This window comes from Poeciliopsis prolifica, unplaced genomic scaffold (genome assembly GCF_027474105.1).
Source record: "Poeciliopsis prolifica strain line A6 unplaced genomic scaffold, Auburn_PproV2 SCAFFOLD035, whole genome shotgun sequence".
Classification (NCBI taxonomy): domain Eukaryota; kingdom Metazoa; phylum Chordata; class Actinopteri; order Cyprinodontiformes; family Poeciliidae; genus Poeciliopsis; species Poeciliopsis prolifica.
Genome location: NW_026562410.1, coordinates 2602985 through 2623446, shown reverse-complemented (window position 1 = coordinate 2623446; position 20462 = coordinate 2602985). Strand labels below are relative to the sequence as shown.

Below are 20462 nucleotides of genomic sequence, written 5' to 3'. Positions count from 1 at the left end.
GAGGACTAGTGAGTGTGAGAACCACTGTCCAGGATGAAACAACTAAGATCCATAAATACATCAGGGACAAAGCCTCAACAGACAATGTGCTCAGTGAATGTCTCAGACAACTGGGAACGGAGGTTGAGGTGCCAGAGATACCATCATGGGAGGACAAACCCCTACATGGGATGTACCACCAGCAAATAACCCAAGTGGCTGATATCAGTAAATCCTACCAATGGCTGGAAAAAGCTGGACTCAAGGACAGCACAGAGGCCCTCATCCTGGCAGCCCAGGAACAGGCCCTAAACACCAGAGCAATAGAGGCCCAGATCTACCACACCAGACAAGACCCAAGGTGTAGGTTGTGCAAGGAGGCCCCTGAGACAGTCCAGCACATCACAGCAGGGTGCAAGATACTGGCAGGGAAAGCGTACATGGAGCGACATAACCAAGTGGCAGGCATAGTCTACAGAAAACATCTGTGCAGAATATGGACTGGAAACCCCAAGATCAAAGTGGGAAACACCCCCAAAGGTGGTGGAGAACGCCAGAGCTAAGATCCTGTGGGACTTCCAGATCCAGACAGACAAAATGGTAATGGCGAACCAACCAGACATTGTCGTAGTGGATAAACATCAGAGGAAAGCCGTTGTGGTAGATGTAGCAATACCAAGTGATTGCAACATCAGGAAAAAGGAGCACGAAAACTAGAGAAATACCAGGGCCTCAGGGAGGAACTGGAGAGGGCCTGGAAGGTGAAGACCACAGTGGTGCCTGTGGTCATCGGGGCCCTCGGGGCAGTAACCCCCAAACTGGAGCAGTGGCTACAACAGATCCCAGGAACAACATCAGACATCTCAGTCCAGAAATGTGCAGTCCTTGGCACAGCCAAGATACTACGCAGAACCCTCAAGCTCCCAGGCCTCTGGTAGAGGACCCGAGCTCAGAGGATAAGAACCACCCGCGGTGGGTGAGAAGGGAATTATTATATATATATATAATATATATATATATATATATTATATATATATATATATATATATATATATATATATATATATATATATATATAAAAAGGCTGGTATTCTGCAACTTTTAAAGGTCTTTCTGCTTCATCACGCTTGACTTCAGGACTAACTCAACTCATTAATTGCAAGAGAACATAAAACCTATTGCAAGGGAACAAAAAATTAATTGGAAGAGAAAACAAAATGAGGAGCACAACATTTATTGCAAAAGTATGCAAAACCTACTGCAAGGAAACAGAAAAATTTATTGCAAGAAAACACAAAGCCTATTGCAAGAGAACTGTGAGGCAATAAAACATTAATTGCGAGGGAACACAAAATGTATTGTGAGAGAATGCAAAGCCTGTTGCGATACAGCAACGTTTTTTGTGAGGACACAAAGGCCTTTGCGAGAGAACAAAAAAATAATTGCGAGGCAATGCAACATTAATTGCGAGAGAACGCAAAGCCTGTTGTAAGGGAACACAGCATTTTATTGCGAGAGAACCCAAAGACTACTGTGAGGAAACATAACATTTTAATTCGAGGTAATGCAAATCTTTTGAAACAAAACCTGTGTTGTCAGGGAAAGCAACTTTTACTGTTAGAGAACACAATAATTATTGTTTATTGTCAGTGAACACAGTAGGGTGCTTTATAAAACCCTGAAAAAGAAAGAATATTGTTTTTTAATTGGTTTGCAAACATTAGTTTATCGCTATTATGATAAATCATAAGTCTCATAATTTCTCTATTTCTCATTTCCCGATATTGGTATGACATAATTATTGTCCATTCCTAAGAGCATGAATAATTACACAATTATTTTTTGAATGTACATATTTATTGATGAATCTCTTGACAGGGAAATGTCAAACAGCGTTCGGCGGCTCTGCGTCCTACACAACTTTCACAAATCCACCATGTTGTAGACCTCGGCGGTGAAGCCAACCTGCATTTCGGAAATGATGGTCAAACCTCATCGTACTGGATTGTGATGCACGTTCTGCATCTCCGTTCATTTTAGCAAAGAGAAGAATGAGCACTTTTTCTTTTTGCTCCCAAGTGAGATCAGACATGTAAACCTCCTTCCCAGGGAGATGGGGCCATTTTTCATCCGTCTTCTTGTCTGAGTACACAGAATTGGTGCTGTTGGGACTTTGATCGAAGATGCGGATGAGAGGGAACTTTCCCTTTCCTTCTGTTCCGTCTCTAAATTTCTGACGGTAGTCTTCATATGCCTCCTTTGCGTTCCGCTTTCTTTCGTCAGATATCTCCTGTCGGACGTTATCCAGGGCTTCGTGGAAAAACGCCTCCATATCTTTGCGTTTCTCCACAATGGTCCTCGCCAGCTTCTTCACTTGACAGATCTCCTTCTCTCTCATGGCAATAATTTTCTGTAGTTTGTCCAACTCGACCTGACTGGCCTGGATGATGACTTGGTATCTTTTTTCATTCTCTGTTTTTTCTTCTTCCATTTTCTTGAGAGCCTGCTCCAGAGAAGCAGCTTTGGCCATGGCTTCAGCAAGCTTCTTTTCATCACACTCCATCTCACAAATGTTGTTCTTTAATGTTGATGTCAGAATGTTTCTGTCCACTGCCAGTGAAAGTTTGTCCATAGTCAGTGATTGAGCCAGTTGCCTCATCTCGTCTAAATTAGCCAAGGTAAATTTTAGGTTTTCAATTAGCCATTTTTTTTCCTTATTAACAATGCTTAGTTGACTTTCCAATTCGGCCGTGATTTTGTTTTGCTCAATCTTGAACTGATTCATCTCCATTTCTTTGCGTATGAAGTTCCATTCTTTCTCTTTTGATTCCTGCAGTAAGGCTGAATATTTCTCTTTTCTGCGTTTTATGTTTTGTCTGTATTCTTCTTGAGACACTTGCATTTGCTTTCTTATGTTAATCATCTTTTTCTGCACCCGAGCCTCGGTGGCTTTACTCTTTAACATTTCTTCCTCAAACTTTTTGAAATCTCTCTTCTTTTCATTTTCGAACTGAAGTTTCTGTTGTGCTACAGTCTCTTCTTGGGTTTTGAGCTTTTCTTCCATCACGTTGATCTTATCAGTTTTATCTTTTAATTCTTTTATCCAATAATCGGTGACGCCAAAATTGCACTTCTCCGCCAGGAATAGGGAGTTTTTTACTTGCTCAGCCTCGATGTTCTTCTTGCCGAGTTCCTTCTGGTGGTAGGCTAAATCCTGCTCAGCTCTCTTAAGCTTCGACTCCCATAGTTTAGTGCTGGTTTCATACATTAGGGCCATCCTCTTCTTTTCTTCTTCTAACATGAGTATTTGGTCTGTCAAAATGTCTATAGGTTTTTTCTTCTTCTTTCCTTTTCTGGGCGCCATGGCACCTTTGAAAGAATTCCTCTTTTCCTGCTGTTCTTAAGAAAACGTTAAATGTACTATCAATCTAGCATGCTGTAGTAGCGCTGCGTAGGTGCTAACAAATGTCTACGTCGCAATAATCTGTGACGTTGTTAGGGCCGTCGCCATGATGTCACATGCTTCCCTTCACCTCTGAGGTCACATTGCAAACAATTCAGAGTACGTTACATAGCAACTAAAGTTCTGCAGTCTGTGAAGGAGCGTGTTGTTCTCTTTGTAAAATGCCTGGTTCGTCTTATTAGTTCAATTCTTACCAACATTTAGGAAGAGAAATGGAAAGAAAGAAATGTAAGAAATTCTAAGTAAAACATTTTCAGTAAAAGCCTTCACTGCCACAGTCTCATCACATATATTTTTAATTTTAGTTATTCCACTTTTATTTTTCACACTGAATCTTTTCAATCTTACTGAGAAACAAGCATGGATCTTTCTGCACGGAGTTTGCATGTTCTCCCTATGCATGGTGAGTTCTCTCCGGGTAACTCTGGCTTTCTCCCACAGTCCAAAAACATGACTGTCAGGTTAACTGGTCTCTCTAGTCTCCCTAGGTGTGAGTGCATGGTTTTTTTGTTCGGTCCGTCTCTGTGCTTCCCTGCAACAGACTGGCGACCTGTCCAGGTTGACCCCCGCCTCTCGCCCAAAAAGTTAACTGGAGATAGGCACCAGCCCTTCCCGACCCCACCTGGGACAAGGGTGTTTGAAAATAGATGGATGGATTATATGACTGATTTTTAATTCTGATGTACTAATCTACCTGCCTTGGTGGAGGGTGTTTATTTTGTTCACTGTGTCAAGTCAGCAACCTTCCACATTAACAATTTGTTTTTACGATTAAAATGAATGTTTTAGTTGCAGAACATGGGATTCATGTAGCTGTGAAACTGACCTTTTGGGTTTTCGGTCAATGTAAGACATATGAAAAGTAACAGAAATCCAAGCAGGAAATTACAGTCTGTGTGTAATAAATGTGCACTTTTGATTTAATTACTGAAATAACTAACATTTTTGCTTGTTTTACTTTGTGCCTTTAGGAGCTAGAACACAGTGTATTAAAGAAATAACATATTTAAACACTACATCAGTGCTTCTCAAACCATTAAAGAACCAGCTCAAAGATTAAAACATTTAGATGCGTGAGATGCTATATTTTGAATCCCGTGACTAAGAAATAATTCTCAGGCTTTTAGATTCATTTCATGTGCTGCTGTTTCCGTCTTCAATCTCAACACAACTCTCGTGACCAAATTCTTTTTATTATTTTTCCCTTTACGATTGCGTAAGTGATGGTGAAACAGAACAGTAGGTTAATATGGAATCAAAGCATAAAGCTATTTCATAAATGAAAATTTGAAGACATTTATTGCTAAGAATTTGCAAATGGAATTTATTCTTTGACTTCTGTTCTAAAAAAAAATATCACATTGTACATACAGTTACATCAGAGGTAATGACAAGAAGCACGTATGGAGTGAAGGCAACAACAAAGGCAAAATAAAAAAATTAAAAAACTCAAAAAACTAATAAAACAGCATGACATGATATGCTGCCTAAGATTTCCTCATGCCCATAAGGATATCATTATTATTCAGAAAGGTCATTTTAAAACCACAAAGACAGAATTGTCATTTGTCTCTTATAAACTGCCTTTTCGCCAGCAGTGATCAAGAAAATCATTATAGTGCTACATAAGCATTTTATATTTGTGGCAGCTTAGTCATGAGTGACGAGTGTTTATAGAAGAGGCCTAAGTTAGAAACCCAGAGCATTCCAGTCTCCAGTGTGGGATGAGAAAATAAATACACATCAATAAGCTAACTGTTTTGGTCTCCAGTCAATCTTTCAGGACTGACTGTGCAGTGGTGGAAGGATGTTTGTTCCTTTTTTTTTGTGACAGCAGACCTATACAACTCCGGCATGTGCTTCCTTTAATCTTCCCGTTCTTCTACATGCATTAACTGTAAAACGCTTCACTGTAGGACTTTATGTTCTTTTTTAACAAATAAGAAAAGTAAAACAATGCATTCACAAATATTGTCCAGATCAATGAAATTTGCATATATATACACACAAAACTGCAGCCTAAATAAAAGAAATGATATGAATACAGTTAATATTTAAATACAATTAAACATTTCCAGAACAGAAATGTGAATTTGTAATGAAACCATTCAGTTTCTAGAGTAGACATTTCTGTACATTTTGAAAAATTATAAACAGGACTGATAATATGTGTAATTTATAGTCCTCATAACTATGAATGTCTTATTGACATACACAAACTACTAACACTAAGAATTTAGAAAAATGTAACGATTAAATTCGTCATAGTTGGTGTTATCCTACATTAAGTATTATTAATAATTTCATTTGTACAGTATGAGTATGGTACGTTTGTCTTTGAGCAGTGGTTAATCTGGACTATCATATTTGAGGTTTCACGAGGCTAAACCCCAGCTGAGAATTATCTCACCATACATACATATGCTGATGGCATAAAACTGTGGAAGTAGCTGCATTTCTCTGGGGTATGAACACAACTCAGCAGAGAGGCTCATTTGTCTGTCCATATGAGACGCTTTGTTTACGCAGAGCGAGTTTTCAGTGAAACATTTTTGTGGCAATCCAGCTGCACGTTTACACAACTCTAGTGATCGGAGTCCCTGACATCAGCAGTTTTTTAAACCAGGTATCAGAGGGGAACTTGAGCTATTCAGCCTTTTCAGCTTAAGGCAACTTCTGATATGAATTAAATACGTGTTATATGAGCACTCGGTTTATCAGAGATGGGTCACTGTTTTCTACATGAGGTAGACGGTAATGAGGTGTCAAGTGTGTGTGTGTGTGTGTTTTGACAACGTGCTAAAATCACAGCGCCACATTGTGGCCTGGCATGACAACTACAGCTGATTCAAGACTTCTTTGCGGTCTTGTCTAAGCATGGAACTTTTCCTCAACATTACTCTTATGTAAAGACAGTCTAACAAAAATATCTTGTTTGCACTTTAAACCCCACATTTTTAATCCTTAATAGTTGAAAGGTACAATGGTGACAAGTTTTGATGCTTATGAGCAAAGCAAATCCTTTCCTACAACATTAATTTTCTATTACGTGTGGGTATTCATGTGCTTTTTGACATTAGATCTGAATCGAAACCTTTTACCACAAACATCACAGCCAAAGGGCTTCTCTCCAGTATGAATCCTCATGTGTTTCCGAAGGGTTGAGCTGTCGTTGAACATGGTACCGCAAAAATCACAACCAAATGGTTTTTCTCCCGTGTGGATTCTGTTATGTGAGCAAAGCCTCTCCTTTCGGTTGAATGCTTTACCGCACACTTCGCAGATAAATGGTTTCTCCCCCGTGTGGATTCGTTTGTGTGTAGCAAGGTGTGCCTTTTGTTTGAAGAATTTACCACAGACGTCACACTCGAGGGATTTTTCCAGCGTGTGGATTCCCATGTGCCTATTAAGAACTACCTTTTGATGGAATGTTTTACCACAGACCAAACAGCTGAATGGTTTGTCCACAGCGTGAATCCCTACGTGTCTGTTCAAGGTAGACTTACTGATGAACGATTTCTCACAAATATCACAGTTGAATGACTTCTCTACAGCGTGGATTCTCTTGTGCTTTTGGAGATTGGACTTTTCCGTGAATGTTTTATCACACACATCGCAGCTGAATGTTTTCTCTCTTGTGTGGACCAACATATGGCCATTGAGGATAGACTTATATATAAATGCTTTACCACAAATATCACAACTGAATGGTTTCTCTCCTGTATGAATTCTCTTGTGTTTATAAAGATTGGACTTTTGGATGAACGTTTTACCACAAACATCACAACCAAACGCTTTCTCTCCACTATGGATGCTCATATGTTTGCTAAGGGTTGACTTATCAATGTATACTTTACCACAGATATCGCAGCAAAAAGCTTTCTCTCCAGTGTGGGTTCGCTTGTGCCTATAGAGATATGACCTTTGGTGGAAAGTTTTTCCGCAAACATCGCAACCAAATGCTTTCTCCGAATCAATCTTCTTAGTATCTAAATTTGGCTTTACAATAAAACCTTTCTTGACGTTGAAGCTGAAATCACTTTTTTCTAAATGGCCTTTCATGTGTTTCTGAAAAGACTCCTGATAGAGGAACTGCTTACGACAAATAGAACAGCTAAAAAATTTCCGGGGTGTGTTAAATTCTCCATTATTTTCCTCCAATTCTCGCACAGTTTCTATCTGGCAGTCATTGTTTCTGACATCAAAAACACGACTGCCGTTACATGGGTGATGTGCTTCTTCATTTACGTTGTTGAGAGGTTCTGGGTTCCTATGAGTAGTAGACAAGCTCCATTCATCAGGAACTTCTTCTTTAACCACTAGCACCTTCTGGACACCTGTAGGAAAGTGTGAAACACATCATGAAGTAGCCTTTCTTACAGATTTATTTGCAACATTTTTTGAATATACATTTCGTCAGTATCAGTGACAATTGTCTATTAAACTCTGTAATTTGGGTTAAACCTAGTGGTTCTTGCTCAGATAGTTTAACTGATACATTTTGGTTAATTGGAGGCACACTTACTGATGAGAAGATATTGGTTTATGAAAAAAAAAAACTATCAAAATAAAAGTATAAAAGTTACACACATTACTATAGCATATGTTCTTACACAGAAAGTATAGAAACGTAAACCAAAAATGAAAAAAAAACAAAAAAACAACAAAAAACTACCATCAGTCCAGCACCAAAGCAGTGCTACAAAGTTATTAACACACACACACACACATCCACACAAGCACACACACAGCTAAATGGCAAAAGTTGAATGAGTACAAAAACTCACATACCAGTTGTCAATGGACTGGCTGAAACTTCCTCCTTCTCCTCCTTTATGTTAAGTTCTGGTCCCTGATGTTTTATTCTGTAGTCCGATTCATTAGAGGACTCTTCTTTGATTACTTGCAGGTCAGCTGCAAAAATCATTAAAACACACAACTATAAGATTTTCCATTTGACTATTGCTCTTGTTTTGGCATTAAAATTACAAAACATGCTTTGTTTCCATTTGGGATCAATAAAATATTTTTAAATTTGTATGTGAATGTTTTCTCATAAATTGAACACAAAAGTGTGGGATAAATGAGGCATAAGCATTTTGTATCATTATTTTTGTGTACCATTTCATTGAGTTACTAGAGTTACTACAGAGTGATGGATCCACAAATAAGAAAGAGTGGAAAGAAGAAAATAAACATGGGTTACAATATTATTGCCATTGGAATATTTACTAACAGTATTCCCATCCCAAAATTTTCTAATATCGAGCAGACCTACCTGGGCCCTGCAGAGCATAGCGAGAGGAGCTCAATCTTAACTCACCAACTTGTTTAAGATAAAAAGATTACATCAAACGTGCAACCATGCTATTCTCTAAAAGTGGTTTCAGGTAATGTGTGTGTGTGTTTTTTTTTTTTTTACATCCGTTTATGAAAGGTTAGTTTGAGTTTTAGCATGAGCAATGCAGATGATATCTATGAGTAACAGACCTAGGAGGTCTGATTGGTCAGAGAGTAGATAGCATTACAACAACTGGATAATGCTAAATTCCTCATATTGTCATAGCCATTTTGCTCTGATCACAGTTGAAACAACCTTCCAATAGTGTAGCAGTTAAAAAAGAAAAACAATGGGCATTTTCTCCAAATTAAAAATCCATAATTCTTCAACGGTTTACCAGTGGGCAGTGGACTGCTGGTAATCTTCCCTTTTGTGTCATCCCCTGGACTGTGATAGATCAGAGCACAGGGCCACTCGTCTGGATCTTCTGTTTTAACCACAAACAGCTGGTTGACATCTGCAGAGAAGATTCAAATAACATCAACTTCTTGCACAACTCTGACTCTATGTTTCCACAAGTCAAATGGGCAACATTACTCTTTAGTCAAACAATCCTTGATACTGGTGATTTCAATGGAAAACTGGTTACCAAGCAGTTACCTCAGTAACATTCGTACCCAAAATCCACACATTTGTAATACTGCATTCACATGAAGAAATTTGTGAAGAATAAAAAGTGCTATGCTTAAATGACAAACTTATTAGTAGATTACCAGTGGCGAGTGGACTGCTCTGCAATTCCTCTTCCTTCATGGTAAGTTCTGGGCGTTGATGGTCCATAACAGAGCTTCTTTCATCAAGGCCTTATTTTTTAAGGTAAAACCGACCAATTGATGTCTACAGGAAAATAAATAGACAAATTTACTTTTAAAAAATTTTAATGCATGGATAGTATGGATAATAGTGGTGATGTTTTCAACCCAGTAAACGGCTGCATTATATTAGGAAAACAAGCAATTGTGTTGCTCCTGTTGCGTATTGAAATGATGGTGGTTGCAATTGAGCCTCATCTTCCTTTGGCATCTCGACCACTAAAGAGCAGTCAACATCAGAGTGCAAATTTGTTCATATGCAAAGCCTTATATTTTCAGAAATCTTTATGAAGCTGTAAAAGTTGCTAGATGCATATTTCCTAAGGTAAGAGCAACATATAAACATAAAAATTAAACCCTTTTCTATGTTGCTCTTTGTAGAACATACAAAGTTGGAACATACACTTCAAATTGACATTTGTTTCCAGGTGTTGCAATGCATGTTAGAGCAGACACAACAAGATTATGCATTGCAATTTGCACTAATTGACATTTAATGATTTTTTCATTTTCTAATAGACCAAACCTGGCAGAGGTGACGCGTTATGCTTTGCGCGTATTAATAATGTCAAAGACTTCAGTGAATCTTCTTTTTCTATTAGACTTGAATCTGTTTACATGCCATTAGCTGATCTTGTGACCCAGCACATCTAGCACGTCGCTGCTCTCTAACGGAGTGCAAATCTCGTGATGCTCCATCATTTTCCACATGCGTCGTGTCGTTTATTTGGGCGTGTGGTGCAACCAGTGACTTTTCATCATTGTAGAACAAAGCAACTGCACTTACCTTTGTCACCTGTGTTGATGTCTTTGTTGAATGCTGCTGTTATTTAGGAGTCTGCTGAAGTCAGGGTCTCGCCGAAGCCACAGTCGTATTTGTGAAAACACGTGTCTTTTTCTGATAATTTCTATGTAATGGCGGTGGTAGAATGGAGTCTGCGAAAAGATAGAAATGGAAAAATAGCTCTACACTATTTACCTGGCCCAGTATTCGATTTCTTCTCTCTCTGCGTTCTTACACTTAATGAAAGGGCGCCGCCATGAAAAACATTCCATCGTGTGCGATGTCTCGCGATAGCTTGGGGGATCATATGACAACAGGGCCGCCATTTTATGAGTGGCATTCATCTCACACCAAGACATCGAGAGTTCAGTTCTGTTCAATACTTTGAGTACTTTTGACCAAATAATAAGTTTTTGACACTCGCTAATTAATTACTGCACTTTTTCAAAGAATAATATGTAATAGGTAATGAAAAGTAGCTTAAAATCCCACCTAAGGTCACCAACAAGCTGTTCCGGGAGCATAATGGAGAGCCCTGTTTAATTAATTTACCAGTTAAAATGTAATCGTACAATTATGAATTATTAATTTGTTACATTATCAAATCCTAGTAAAAGACAAACCTTTCTTATTAAGGGTCAAATCAAGATTTTAAAATATGTGTAGTTTACCCCGTTTTGCATATATATTTACCAAATTAACTAGTTTTGTATTGATGCCTTTCCCATCATAACACATTACAGAAATATGCCTAACACTGACATTTTCTCCTAACTGAGCCCTTTTATCTCATTACAACTGTGATCTCATATGACCTTCCTGTGGGAAAGCAGTTTGAAAGGCTCACCCATTTAAAAGACATCTAATGGGTCTTTATGAGCATAACAGACCTTCGTAGATCCATTCCTATCAATTTAGTTTAGCTTATGGATGCTTCGGTAGTACAAAGAGGCTGAAAATGTGCTCTGCCAAATTGCTGACCAGAAAATTGCACGAGTAAAGAACTGAGATGCAGGAAGCCACAGAGTCAAACATTACTTCTACAAAGCTGTTGTAAGCCATGTGACAGTCCTAGTTCACATTAACACACACACACACCCACACACATGCATACACACACACTTGTATGCCTTTGTGGGAGAGCACGTCCCACTTCCAGCACCTTTATTTTTTTAGCCAGATGCCTTTGCTGCAATGCAATATATGTGCTGATAGCTCATTTTCTTATATATTTGTAACATAAAATAATATTTGTAAAATAGAATGATGTGGCACTATCACACACCATCTTCTGATCTTTCTCTTTGATAATTAGGATCCAATCATCTGGTGCTGCAGGTCCACTCCTCTGTCAAAGTGGTTGTGGTCATTTGGAGATGATGGTACTTCACGTGTCCTTTATCTCTCACCAGCCATGCACTCTTTTTACAGTTTTTCCTGTGAAGGGAAAGTGTAGGGTGGGGCACATATTCCTTTGTCCATTTCATGAAAATAAAGAGGTCGTTCTCTCTCGTTGCCCATTGTGTTTTTTGTTTTTGTTTGGGTTTTTTTTCTCAGGGGATTAGTTTTAGTTTGTACCTATCAGTTTGTCTCTGTGTCGCCTTCATCCAGTTCACGGTAGCTCTTAGATTTCTCCTACAACCCTAAAGTATTTATATGTAAATGAAAACATAAAGACTGTGTCGATTAGCTGGATGCTAATGTTTTTCATTAGCATCACATTTATATTTCTTTTGATATTTTGATTCCATTTTATTTGTATTTTAGACACATGTTGTGGTCTGGTCACTCATCCAACAAAGGATGAATTTGATTCAAATGTTACTAAGGTTTAAATCTAATCTGCTTACTTGTACTGTTCTTACAATAAAAACTAAATCCATTTAATCTATTATGACTACCAGAGGTATGGAAATAATACACAAATTTTGTTTGAATTAAAAACTAATGTTGCACCCACTTATCAGCCAGCATTCAAAATAGGGCAGCTTGTTCCTGGACCTGCTCTGAATGTGTGCAGAATGGCTGGGCCTAAGACAAAATAAATAGTTTTTACTTTCTTCTTCCTGTTCTTGGTTTAGGCATCTTTAAATCCATCACACTGGCAGTTGTATTAAAATATATGTGTAGTTTACTCTTTTTGACACAAATTAAAGCCTTTGCTGCACATCTAACCCCATACATCACTAATCTAGCTCAAACCTTTGATAGCATTTCTGCTAAGAATTTGTTGTTCCAACGGGATAAAGATCTAACACATGCATCAAATAGTTGGGGAAGGGGATGGATAAAACCAACAGCTAACATCAAGCTGCTGGAACAGCGTTTTGATTAAAAATTAGTAAACTATGCTTTGTAAATGCTAGGACTGTAAATTAACATATTTAAATTAACCTTGGCATTTTTGGTAATATTGGTAAAAACATAAGTTGTCAGAAGTTTAATAAATCTAAAAAATATGTCTGTAAAAGTAGTTTAACCAAGGATGTTGTTTAAACCTGATTTTGAGATCGCACACAACAAAACTCATCTGAAATTTGCCTATAAAATATTAATTTTCCTCCTTTAGACTGAACTTTAAAATAGGTGGATACCCTGTTGGATATCCTTTTGCGTTAAAAAGTGTTTCAATTTCCATGGCAACAAAGTGTCAGAAACATGTCTTCCGATAAAAAAAAAAACTTTATTTCTCTTAAAAACAATGCCATCACATGGAAACAAATCTGAACTATGCAGAAAATTTTCTGAGAACTTTGAATGATAGCGTGCCCACAGTCGTTCTTGTCTGACTGCTGTTCATGACGTGACTGGCTTTGATGTCAGGGCTTTATCAGTCTTAATGGAAATATGTCGTTATTTGCTTCGTGTAAAGCCGAATACCGTCCTACGAAAACCTTGGCTTCAAGTTTCACATAGGGATTGATGGACCTTGAAGAGAGCCAGAAAATAGCAAAGAGTTTAAAATCATACGAAGTGGTCAAGAGTTGTCAAGTGCAAGTTTTAAGCCCGATGCGTAAAATAATCCAGACTGAATCTTTCTTAAGGCACAACATTACGCAAAATGCACAAACTTTTAAACCGCCAATGAATGAGCTAACATTAGGGGCTGACATTTTTGCAACAAACAAGCAATTTGTAAATACTTATAACAAGTGAAACACTGTCAAGCACAGATTTGTGAATTGTTCATCACTTGTTGCCTCAGGAATAAAGCAGAATACTCCTACAGGAACGGTTGCATCCAGGAACTTTTATATTACTCATTTACTCTTCTGCAGCAAAATTTATAAACTTGCTATTAAGTTTATAGCAGGGATTTCCAGTTAAAAGACAAATGGAAGAAGACTAATTGTCCTGCTAAAACAAGTATGGTCTAACTGTTAGTAGAATTTGCTCAGACATGCTTCATATTCCCTGACATTATATTTTAAATTATATGAATATTCTTTATTTACATCTTCCTTTTGGACATACTTTTTGAAATTTTACAAAAAGTTCTAGAAGCAAATGAATTGACATATGATAAGTAAAAAAAAAATGTTTTAATCTTTTTACCTTATATGAGCTTCAACTGTCCTGAACGTGGACAGTGTTTTCACCAGCTGCAATGACACAACACAATTAAAAACGTGTGCTCTGTTCCAGAATTGAAAACAGTGAATTGGAATAAATTGAAAACAGCTTACAATCAGGATACCACTTCCAACTTTGGTTTTACTTTTCCAGTTGTACCTGATGAACCACAAAACATAACAGAATGGAAAGCTGCATCAGTGGCAAGATGAAGTTAGGGCAATAAAAAGAAACCAAAGAAAATACAGGAATAAAGCATTTTGAGCTAAAATATCTGAAAAGTGTTGTGTGCATTTGTTCTGATCTCCTGCATTAATACTATATATACTGATCCCTGCCCCAGTTTCCCTTTGCAAAATAACTGAAGATTAGATACATTTTGAAGTCAAACCATATATTTACATCTGGATTTAGGGGTGGACTTTGACTGGGCCATCTAGCAAAGAAGGCTTGTATAAAACAAATCAGAAATGTTCAGTTATTTTTCTTTTAATTTTGTATAATTTAGGGCTACAAGCCTCCAGTGACTGTTTCAAAAGCAGACATACTTGCACCCAAAGGGTGTGATCAAAGCCTTACAGCTTAAAAGACAAATATCACCGATTCCTGACCAATTGTATGTAAGCTTCTGAATTCAAAGGAAGTTACAAAAAAAAAAATTCTAAAAAATGTTCTGACATTTGTCAAATGGGATTAAATTTGCTAATTAAAACTAATCTAACCCATGATAAGTTTAGTCTGAAAAATAAAATTTTTCTTCACAGTGAAGAAAAATTGTATGCATGTAAATATCTGATTTCAACTTTACATAGTGTTTATTTCAGTCGGAGCCTGTTTGTCTGAAAGCATGGTACATGTGTTCTCTGGTTCTATGGAAAACCTATGTTGAGTTAATAACTAAAACACAGTCTCCAGCTTTCGTTAGACTTCCTTTCTTTTTGTGGTTATCCATAAACAGGAACGTTAACTCATCCATACAAAAAACATGACCACATTGGGAAGCTCACAGCTTACTCATGGGGGAAAACCAATTACAATGTTAGCGGAAAAAAGGAAACATCTTTTTCTCTGTCTTGTGTGGGATTTACATTGCTGTGGTCCCGGGGAGAATGTTCACTCTGGCTGCCAGGTTTCTTTCCATTACAGACCTGATAAAGAAAAAAGGCAGAGAAAAACAGTTGGTGGATAGAACGAGGGGTAAAAAGAAAGTATAAAAATTAAATGAACCTGAATATTACGGATATAATCCAGCAGAATTTTTTTTTTTTTGTACAAACAAATTTAAACTGATAAAGACACAGCTGTTTTGTTTGGCTCAGCCTGAGTTTATGTACTCAGTTCTTTATCATAAGTCTTTTGGGAGAAATAACTGTATCAAGGCAGCATGGCAATGAGATAATCTGTTTGTTGCCCTTCTGTGGAGTTGCTGTAATAGTGAACTTCAGCTCATACCTTATTCCCATCTCCACACTCTTTGGATTCTTTAAGGAGTTTGGTAATACTTTATTTGACGGGTTGTGAATAAGACTGTCATGACACCGTCATAAACATGACATAACACATGTCATGTAAGCCTTCATGAATATTTATGACTGTTGTCATAAAGTGTCATTCGGTAAATCATTACACTTTTAATACAAAGTTGACATTATTCATACGTCTTCGATATGACAACTTGACATTAACCAAGAAATCATGATTGAACTGATTAAACTTTAGCTTTAATAACATAAAGGTACATATTTTTAAAAGTTTAATCAGTAATACTTTTATAACAAATTTATGTCAGATCATGATTTCTATAATTTCACTAAAAACAACCAGGGAATAAATACAACTCTTGAGTTAGTGGTTGAACATTGTTTTGGCCAAAGTTGGACTAAGATGTTTAACTTTGTATTGGTTACATCACTTTGACTAAATTACAGATTTAATCAGAAAAAAATCTTTGTGAAATATTTTCACAATTTTTTTAGAAATACTTAAATACAAAAAACTGTTGCAAAACAGTCAGATACAATGTTATTCTAATGTAATTCAACAATAAAAAAAAATACCGGAAAATTAGCTGTACCTGCCAATATCCTGCGCTGCCTGCTCATTGGGACAGCTGATGACAAGGACAGAGTCGTACGTCGAATCATAGTTTCCTGTGAAAGCTGCGTGAAGAACATTCACGAGGGACCTCGCATCAGGATACATGGACATGGACAGGATCATCCACTGCAGAGGGTGAGATGTGCATAAGAAGAACGTTTCATACGGAGGATTGTTTTTCTTTTGTGTTACTGATCATTTCATACAGCATAATTGGATACTCTAAGCCCTTCTCATTGTGGCCACCATACTTTCTGCTAAGGCTTTTGTAACGTTTTTCCATGTATGTTAATATGTCATTGTGAAATAGCAGAGGTTTTATATATTTTTCTAGATAGAAATAGATAGATAGGTCGCTAGAATTGTTCCACAAACCTAAGACATACAGAAACTTTCTATAAGTAGGAAAGAAAGAAAAAAAAAACATCCAAAATATTTAGACTATTTCAGAGTTATTATCATGTGGTAATGACTCGTTACTACTGAGTCATCTGGCTGTTTGGATGGTGTCTCTTTTGTGTTGATAGTCTGAATGGCGATTTTCATGCGCAGTTCCATCTCAGCCTCACACAAACAAACATAAACATTCAGAGGATAAATCGATTTTAATTTTTTTTTTACACCAAATAAACACGTTTTCTCTGAGGCCCTTTAAATGTGCATATATTTGAAATGTTAAATTACCATCCGTGACAGTATACAAAACAGACAACAAAATATCACAGTATAAGCATATTGCATGGGAACGCGAAGGTCTTGTGATGTAACGCAAAAGAATAAAAAGAATTCCCCATGTCCCCATGGGGGCTCCGTAGTTTCAGCCGTTTTTGTTTCACCATTTTCCTTGTTTTACTCAAACATAAAAATATATTTATATATAAGAATTAGTAACATCAAATGCAGGCTTCATAAATCACTGACGGTTTGAATTATTCTACTACCGGTCAGAGTGGGATCATTGAGCACTGTATTTTTTGAGGCATACACCAATACTAATGCAAAAATAAATAAATACAAAAAAAGTGATAATATCACCCTTCATTGAAGTTTTACAAATCAAATAAAGGTTCGGAAATCACAGACTGGGATTCAAATATTTTTCTACCAATGTAGAACACTCTCGTCAAGTTTTGAAGAACTTTGGTGTAGCCTATTTTTAAGCCAGAGCAGATTAAAGTAGTGAAAATGTAGGCGGAGTATCTCTTTCAAACTGTATTTTAAAGAAAAATGAAAAAGATTCTCTGTATAACTGCATAAATGCCATGTTTTTAAAATGTCCCAAGTAACGAGAAATTTTTTCGAAAGAAAAAATCTCTTTCAAACCGGGAGCTGTAATCATGAACCGGTTTCAGACTTCCTACATAACTGTAGAAGTTACAGACGCATCGCAGTTTGAGAATAACTCCTCTCTCTCTCTCTTTCTCTCTCTCTCTCTGCAGACCTCAGTCCTCTTACCAAAGTTCCCTCTATCACCATCAAGCGGGCTGTTCGGTTGAGAAAAGCCCGCCTGTGCCAACGCTGTAGCCGAGGCGCTTTGTGCCACCACCAAAGCACCAACTCCATCGTAACTGCAGTTCCGACCCAGCGCTGAATGTCGGGTAGTTACCATAGTGAAGGTGTTCTGTCGGTTTGTTTGCTCGTTTTCCGTGGTGACCCGGCAGAGTGCCGAACCGTCAGAACAACGACGAAAGCGTTAATAAGTGTCCCACATATTGGTTGCGGCACGCTTCCTGTAACAGTGGCGCCGGCCAACAATATTGCAGATTGCCTTTATAATCAAAAGCCTTGATTATAATGGCTTTTGGTGTGTTTATGACTAATACTTCCCTGCCTGCAGACTTGTTTGTGAGGGCTACAAAATGTGGTTCATTCTATAATGTCTGCGTGCAGCACAAAGGATTTACAAGAGCTGCATATCATGAATTAAATAATAATAATAATAATAATAATAATAATAATAATAATAATAATAATAATAATAATAATAATAATAATAATAGAACTGAATATTATGTTGTATAATAACACAAATATTTATATTAAACAATAGTATAATATTATAGCAATTACATTACTACTACTAATTATGTATTACTAGAAGAACTCAGCCAGTCTATACACAGCTAGAGTAAATCATGCTGCAAATGAAACACAGGAAACCCATTGTTTAGCTACAAAAGTATAAGAAACATATCTAAAGTACATGCTGCATTATTGTTTTAATACAGAAAAAAATGGCTATGTAATATTTTTGTATTCATCACATGCTGTAGCTCCAGTGCAAAATTGAAAATGTTCCTTCCTCCTCCAGTATCCAGGCTTTGGACTGAAGGTGTTGCGTTCTTCCCCTCAGCTGTACTCGTTAAATGTTGCATAAAAGAAACCCTAACCTGTACTGTATTATGTCACAGCGTTGTAAGTATGAGCCTTCTTTCTTTCAATATTTCTTTTATAGTATTTTATGTTGCTGTACTAGTTGACGATAACTGAACACAGAGCAAAATCTGTCAGCTGTTAGACCATCACAATGCTACAATGTAGAATAACCTTGTTTGTACCTGAGAGTTAGAGACTGCCAGACAATGACTCACCACTCTGGTTACCTGCCTGATGAAGAATACGGGAGAAGCGCAAGCAATTTCCCAGAACTAGAACCCGTAAACATCACAGATATATGAGATAGTGTGTCTGTGGCAGGCTCTGCTGAAAAAACAAAACTAAAACAAAACTGTCTGCTCTCAACACATGTCTGGGGGAAAAGTACGTTGCTACTAATAGATGGCCAAGAAAGGGACAATTTCACCCTTACTTACATGTAAGTAAGTGACAATTAAACACTTACTTACATGTATGCAGCAGAAACATTCCTGCCAGTTGTCCTAAAGCAGGGGTGTCAAACTCCAGTCCTCGAAGGCCGGTGTCCTGCAACTTTTAGATGTGCCTCTGCTGCACCACACCTGAATAGAATAATATGTCATTAGCAAGGCTCTGGAGAACTGATCTACACAAGGAGGAGGTAATTAAGCCATTTCGTTCCTGTGTTTTGTACCTGTGGCACATCGAAAAACTGCAGGACAGCGGCCCTCGAGGACTGGAGTTTGACACCCCTGTCCTAGAGGCTGAAGTTAATAGATACATGCTGATGTTGGCAGAGCTGAGACAGTAAAACCAGACATATGTATAAACCTGTGTAAACTTCGAAGTACTTAAACCAAACAATTCTCTATTCACACATTCTGTAGTGCTCGAAAGTCCAACAATCCAACAGAATACTGAGAACCTTCATCCAGTCGAAAGGCAACTCCAAATACCTTCAACATGCATTAGCAACTCAGGCTATCATCAGTCACCCTCTTTGTTCTTGCATTCATCCATCTATCCAAGCTACTGGGTTAATAGGTTAAAGAGGAGAACTAGACATCCTGTACCCCAGTGACACTCCATCTCATTTCTAGGAGTTCTAAGGCATTTCAGGGACAGAATGGGTGTGTATATTGTTTAGGTAAATTCTGGCTCTTGTCTGGAAGACAAAAGCTTTAACTTTGGTCTTGTCATACCAGATCACCTTCATTCACATGCAGTACTTACCAAATACTGAAACTTCTGCATGCAAAATCTAAAGTAAACAGTCAGGGGGTGAACAAACAAAGCTTTTGTATTTTATTATTTTAAGCATTGACTTTATTGCTACAATATGACAAAACAAACCGAAAATGGTGGAAGACAATTTCAGATCTACAAAGGTTTGCGTGATCAAAACATTGTAATGCACAAGTTGTCCACATGAGGGAGCTGTGGCCTCATGGATTAATCTTTTAACTCCATCTGTTCAATCCACTGAGTGTTCATAAAACATGTGTAAAACTTCTATAAACTGAAATGACGCAACTTCTCTAATACCGTCTGTAAGCAGACAGTGGGGGGCGCCACTGAAATCCCAACCTGCGAATGAACCAATTTATTTCCTCGGCTCTCGCAGGCTTTATTTTAGAGCCCATCAGTGAGCTCTCCCCCCCAAAAAAGAGCCACTTAAGCCACTGCTCCCCAACATGAAAGAAGGGAACCAAAATAGAGTGATAGGAAGAAAGCCGAGAGGAGAGGCGTTTGATCTGCTTGTTCTGGGACATCACACTGAGGAGTTGGCTCCCCCGGAGGAGTACTGAGGCCTGTTTGTCCCTCAGAAGTCTAAAGTGAAAAATAAGATTATTTTTATTTATGTACATGCTTCTTGTCAGCTTCCATATAATGAGGCCACAAGGTCTATTAGCGCAGGAGGAGAAAATGAGAACTGAGACGTGACACGGAGGACTCTCATAAGTTTTACCTCGTCTAATTGCCATTAAACCGTGATCGCCTCTTGGCGGGATCATTGAACTTGTTTTTATTTTCCGTGAAGTAAAACCAATTCCAGCG

General features: G+C 37.7%; 3 protein-coding genes across 3 annotated transcripts; all 3 read right to left on the bottom strand.

The window, feature by feature from the left end:
- Positions 1-1835: 1835 nt before the first annotated feature.
- LOC129374301 (basal body-orientation factor 1-like) lies at positions 1836-3499 on the bottom strand. Its single transcript, XM_055052664.1, has one exon. The coding sequence runs from the start codon at positions 3341-3343 to the stop codon at positions 1892-1894; it is 1452 nt and encodes a 483-aa protein (XP_054908639.1). The 5' UTR covers positions 3344-3499; the 3' UTR covers positions 1836-1891.
- A 1247-nt stretch (positions 3500-4746) lies between these two features.
- On the bottom strand, positions 4747-10638 carry LOC129374300 (zinc finger protein OZF-like). Its single transcript, XM_055052663.1, has 5 exons — positions 10383-10638; positions 9497-9620; positions 9121-9240; positions 8234-8356; positions 4747-7779 (listed from the first exon to the last, which is right to left on the bottom strand). Exons 2-5 carry the CDS (start codon positions 9561-9563, stop codon positions 6488-6490), a joined length of 1602 nt encoding a protein of 533 aa, XP_054908638.1. The 5' UTR covers positions 9564-9620; positions 10383-10638; the 3' UTR covers positions 4747-6487.
- A 2410-nt stretch (positions 10639-13048) lies between these two features.
- zgc:63972 (protein CutA homolog) lies at positions 13049-17688 on the bottom strand. Its single transcript, XM_055052628.1, has 6 exons — positions 17505-17688; positions 16027-16175; positions 15041-15100; positions 14066-14111; positions 13935-13981; positions 13049-13307 (listed from the first exon to the last, which is right to left on the bottom strand). The coding sequence occupies exons 1-6, from the start codon at positions 17610-17612 to the stop codon at positions 13199-13201; spliced, it is 519 nt and encodes a 172-aa protein (XP_054908603.1). The 5' UTR covers positions 17613-17688; the 3' UTR covers positions 13049-13198.
- Between the last annotated feature and the right edge of the window lie 2774 nt (positions 17689-20462).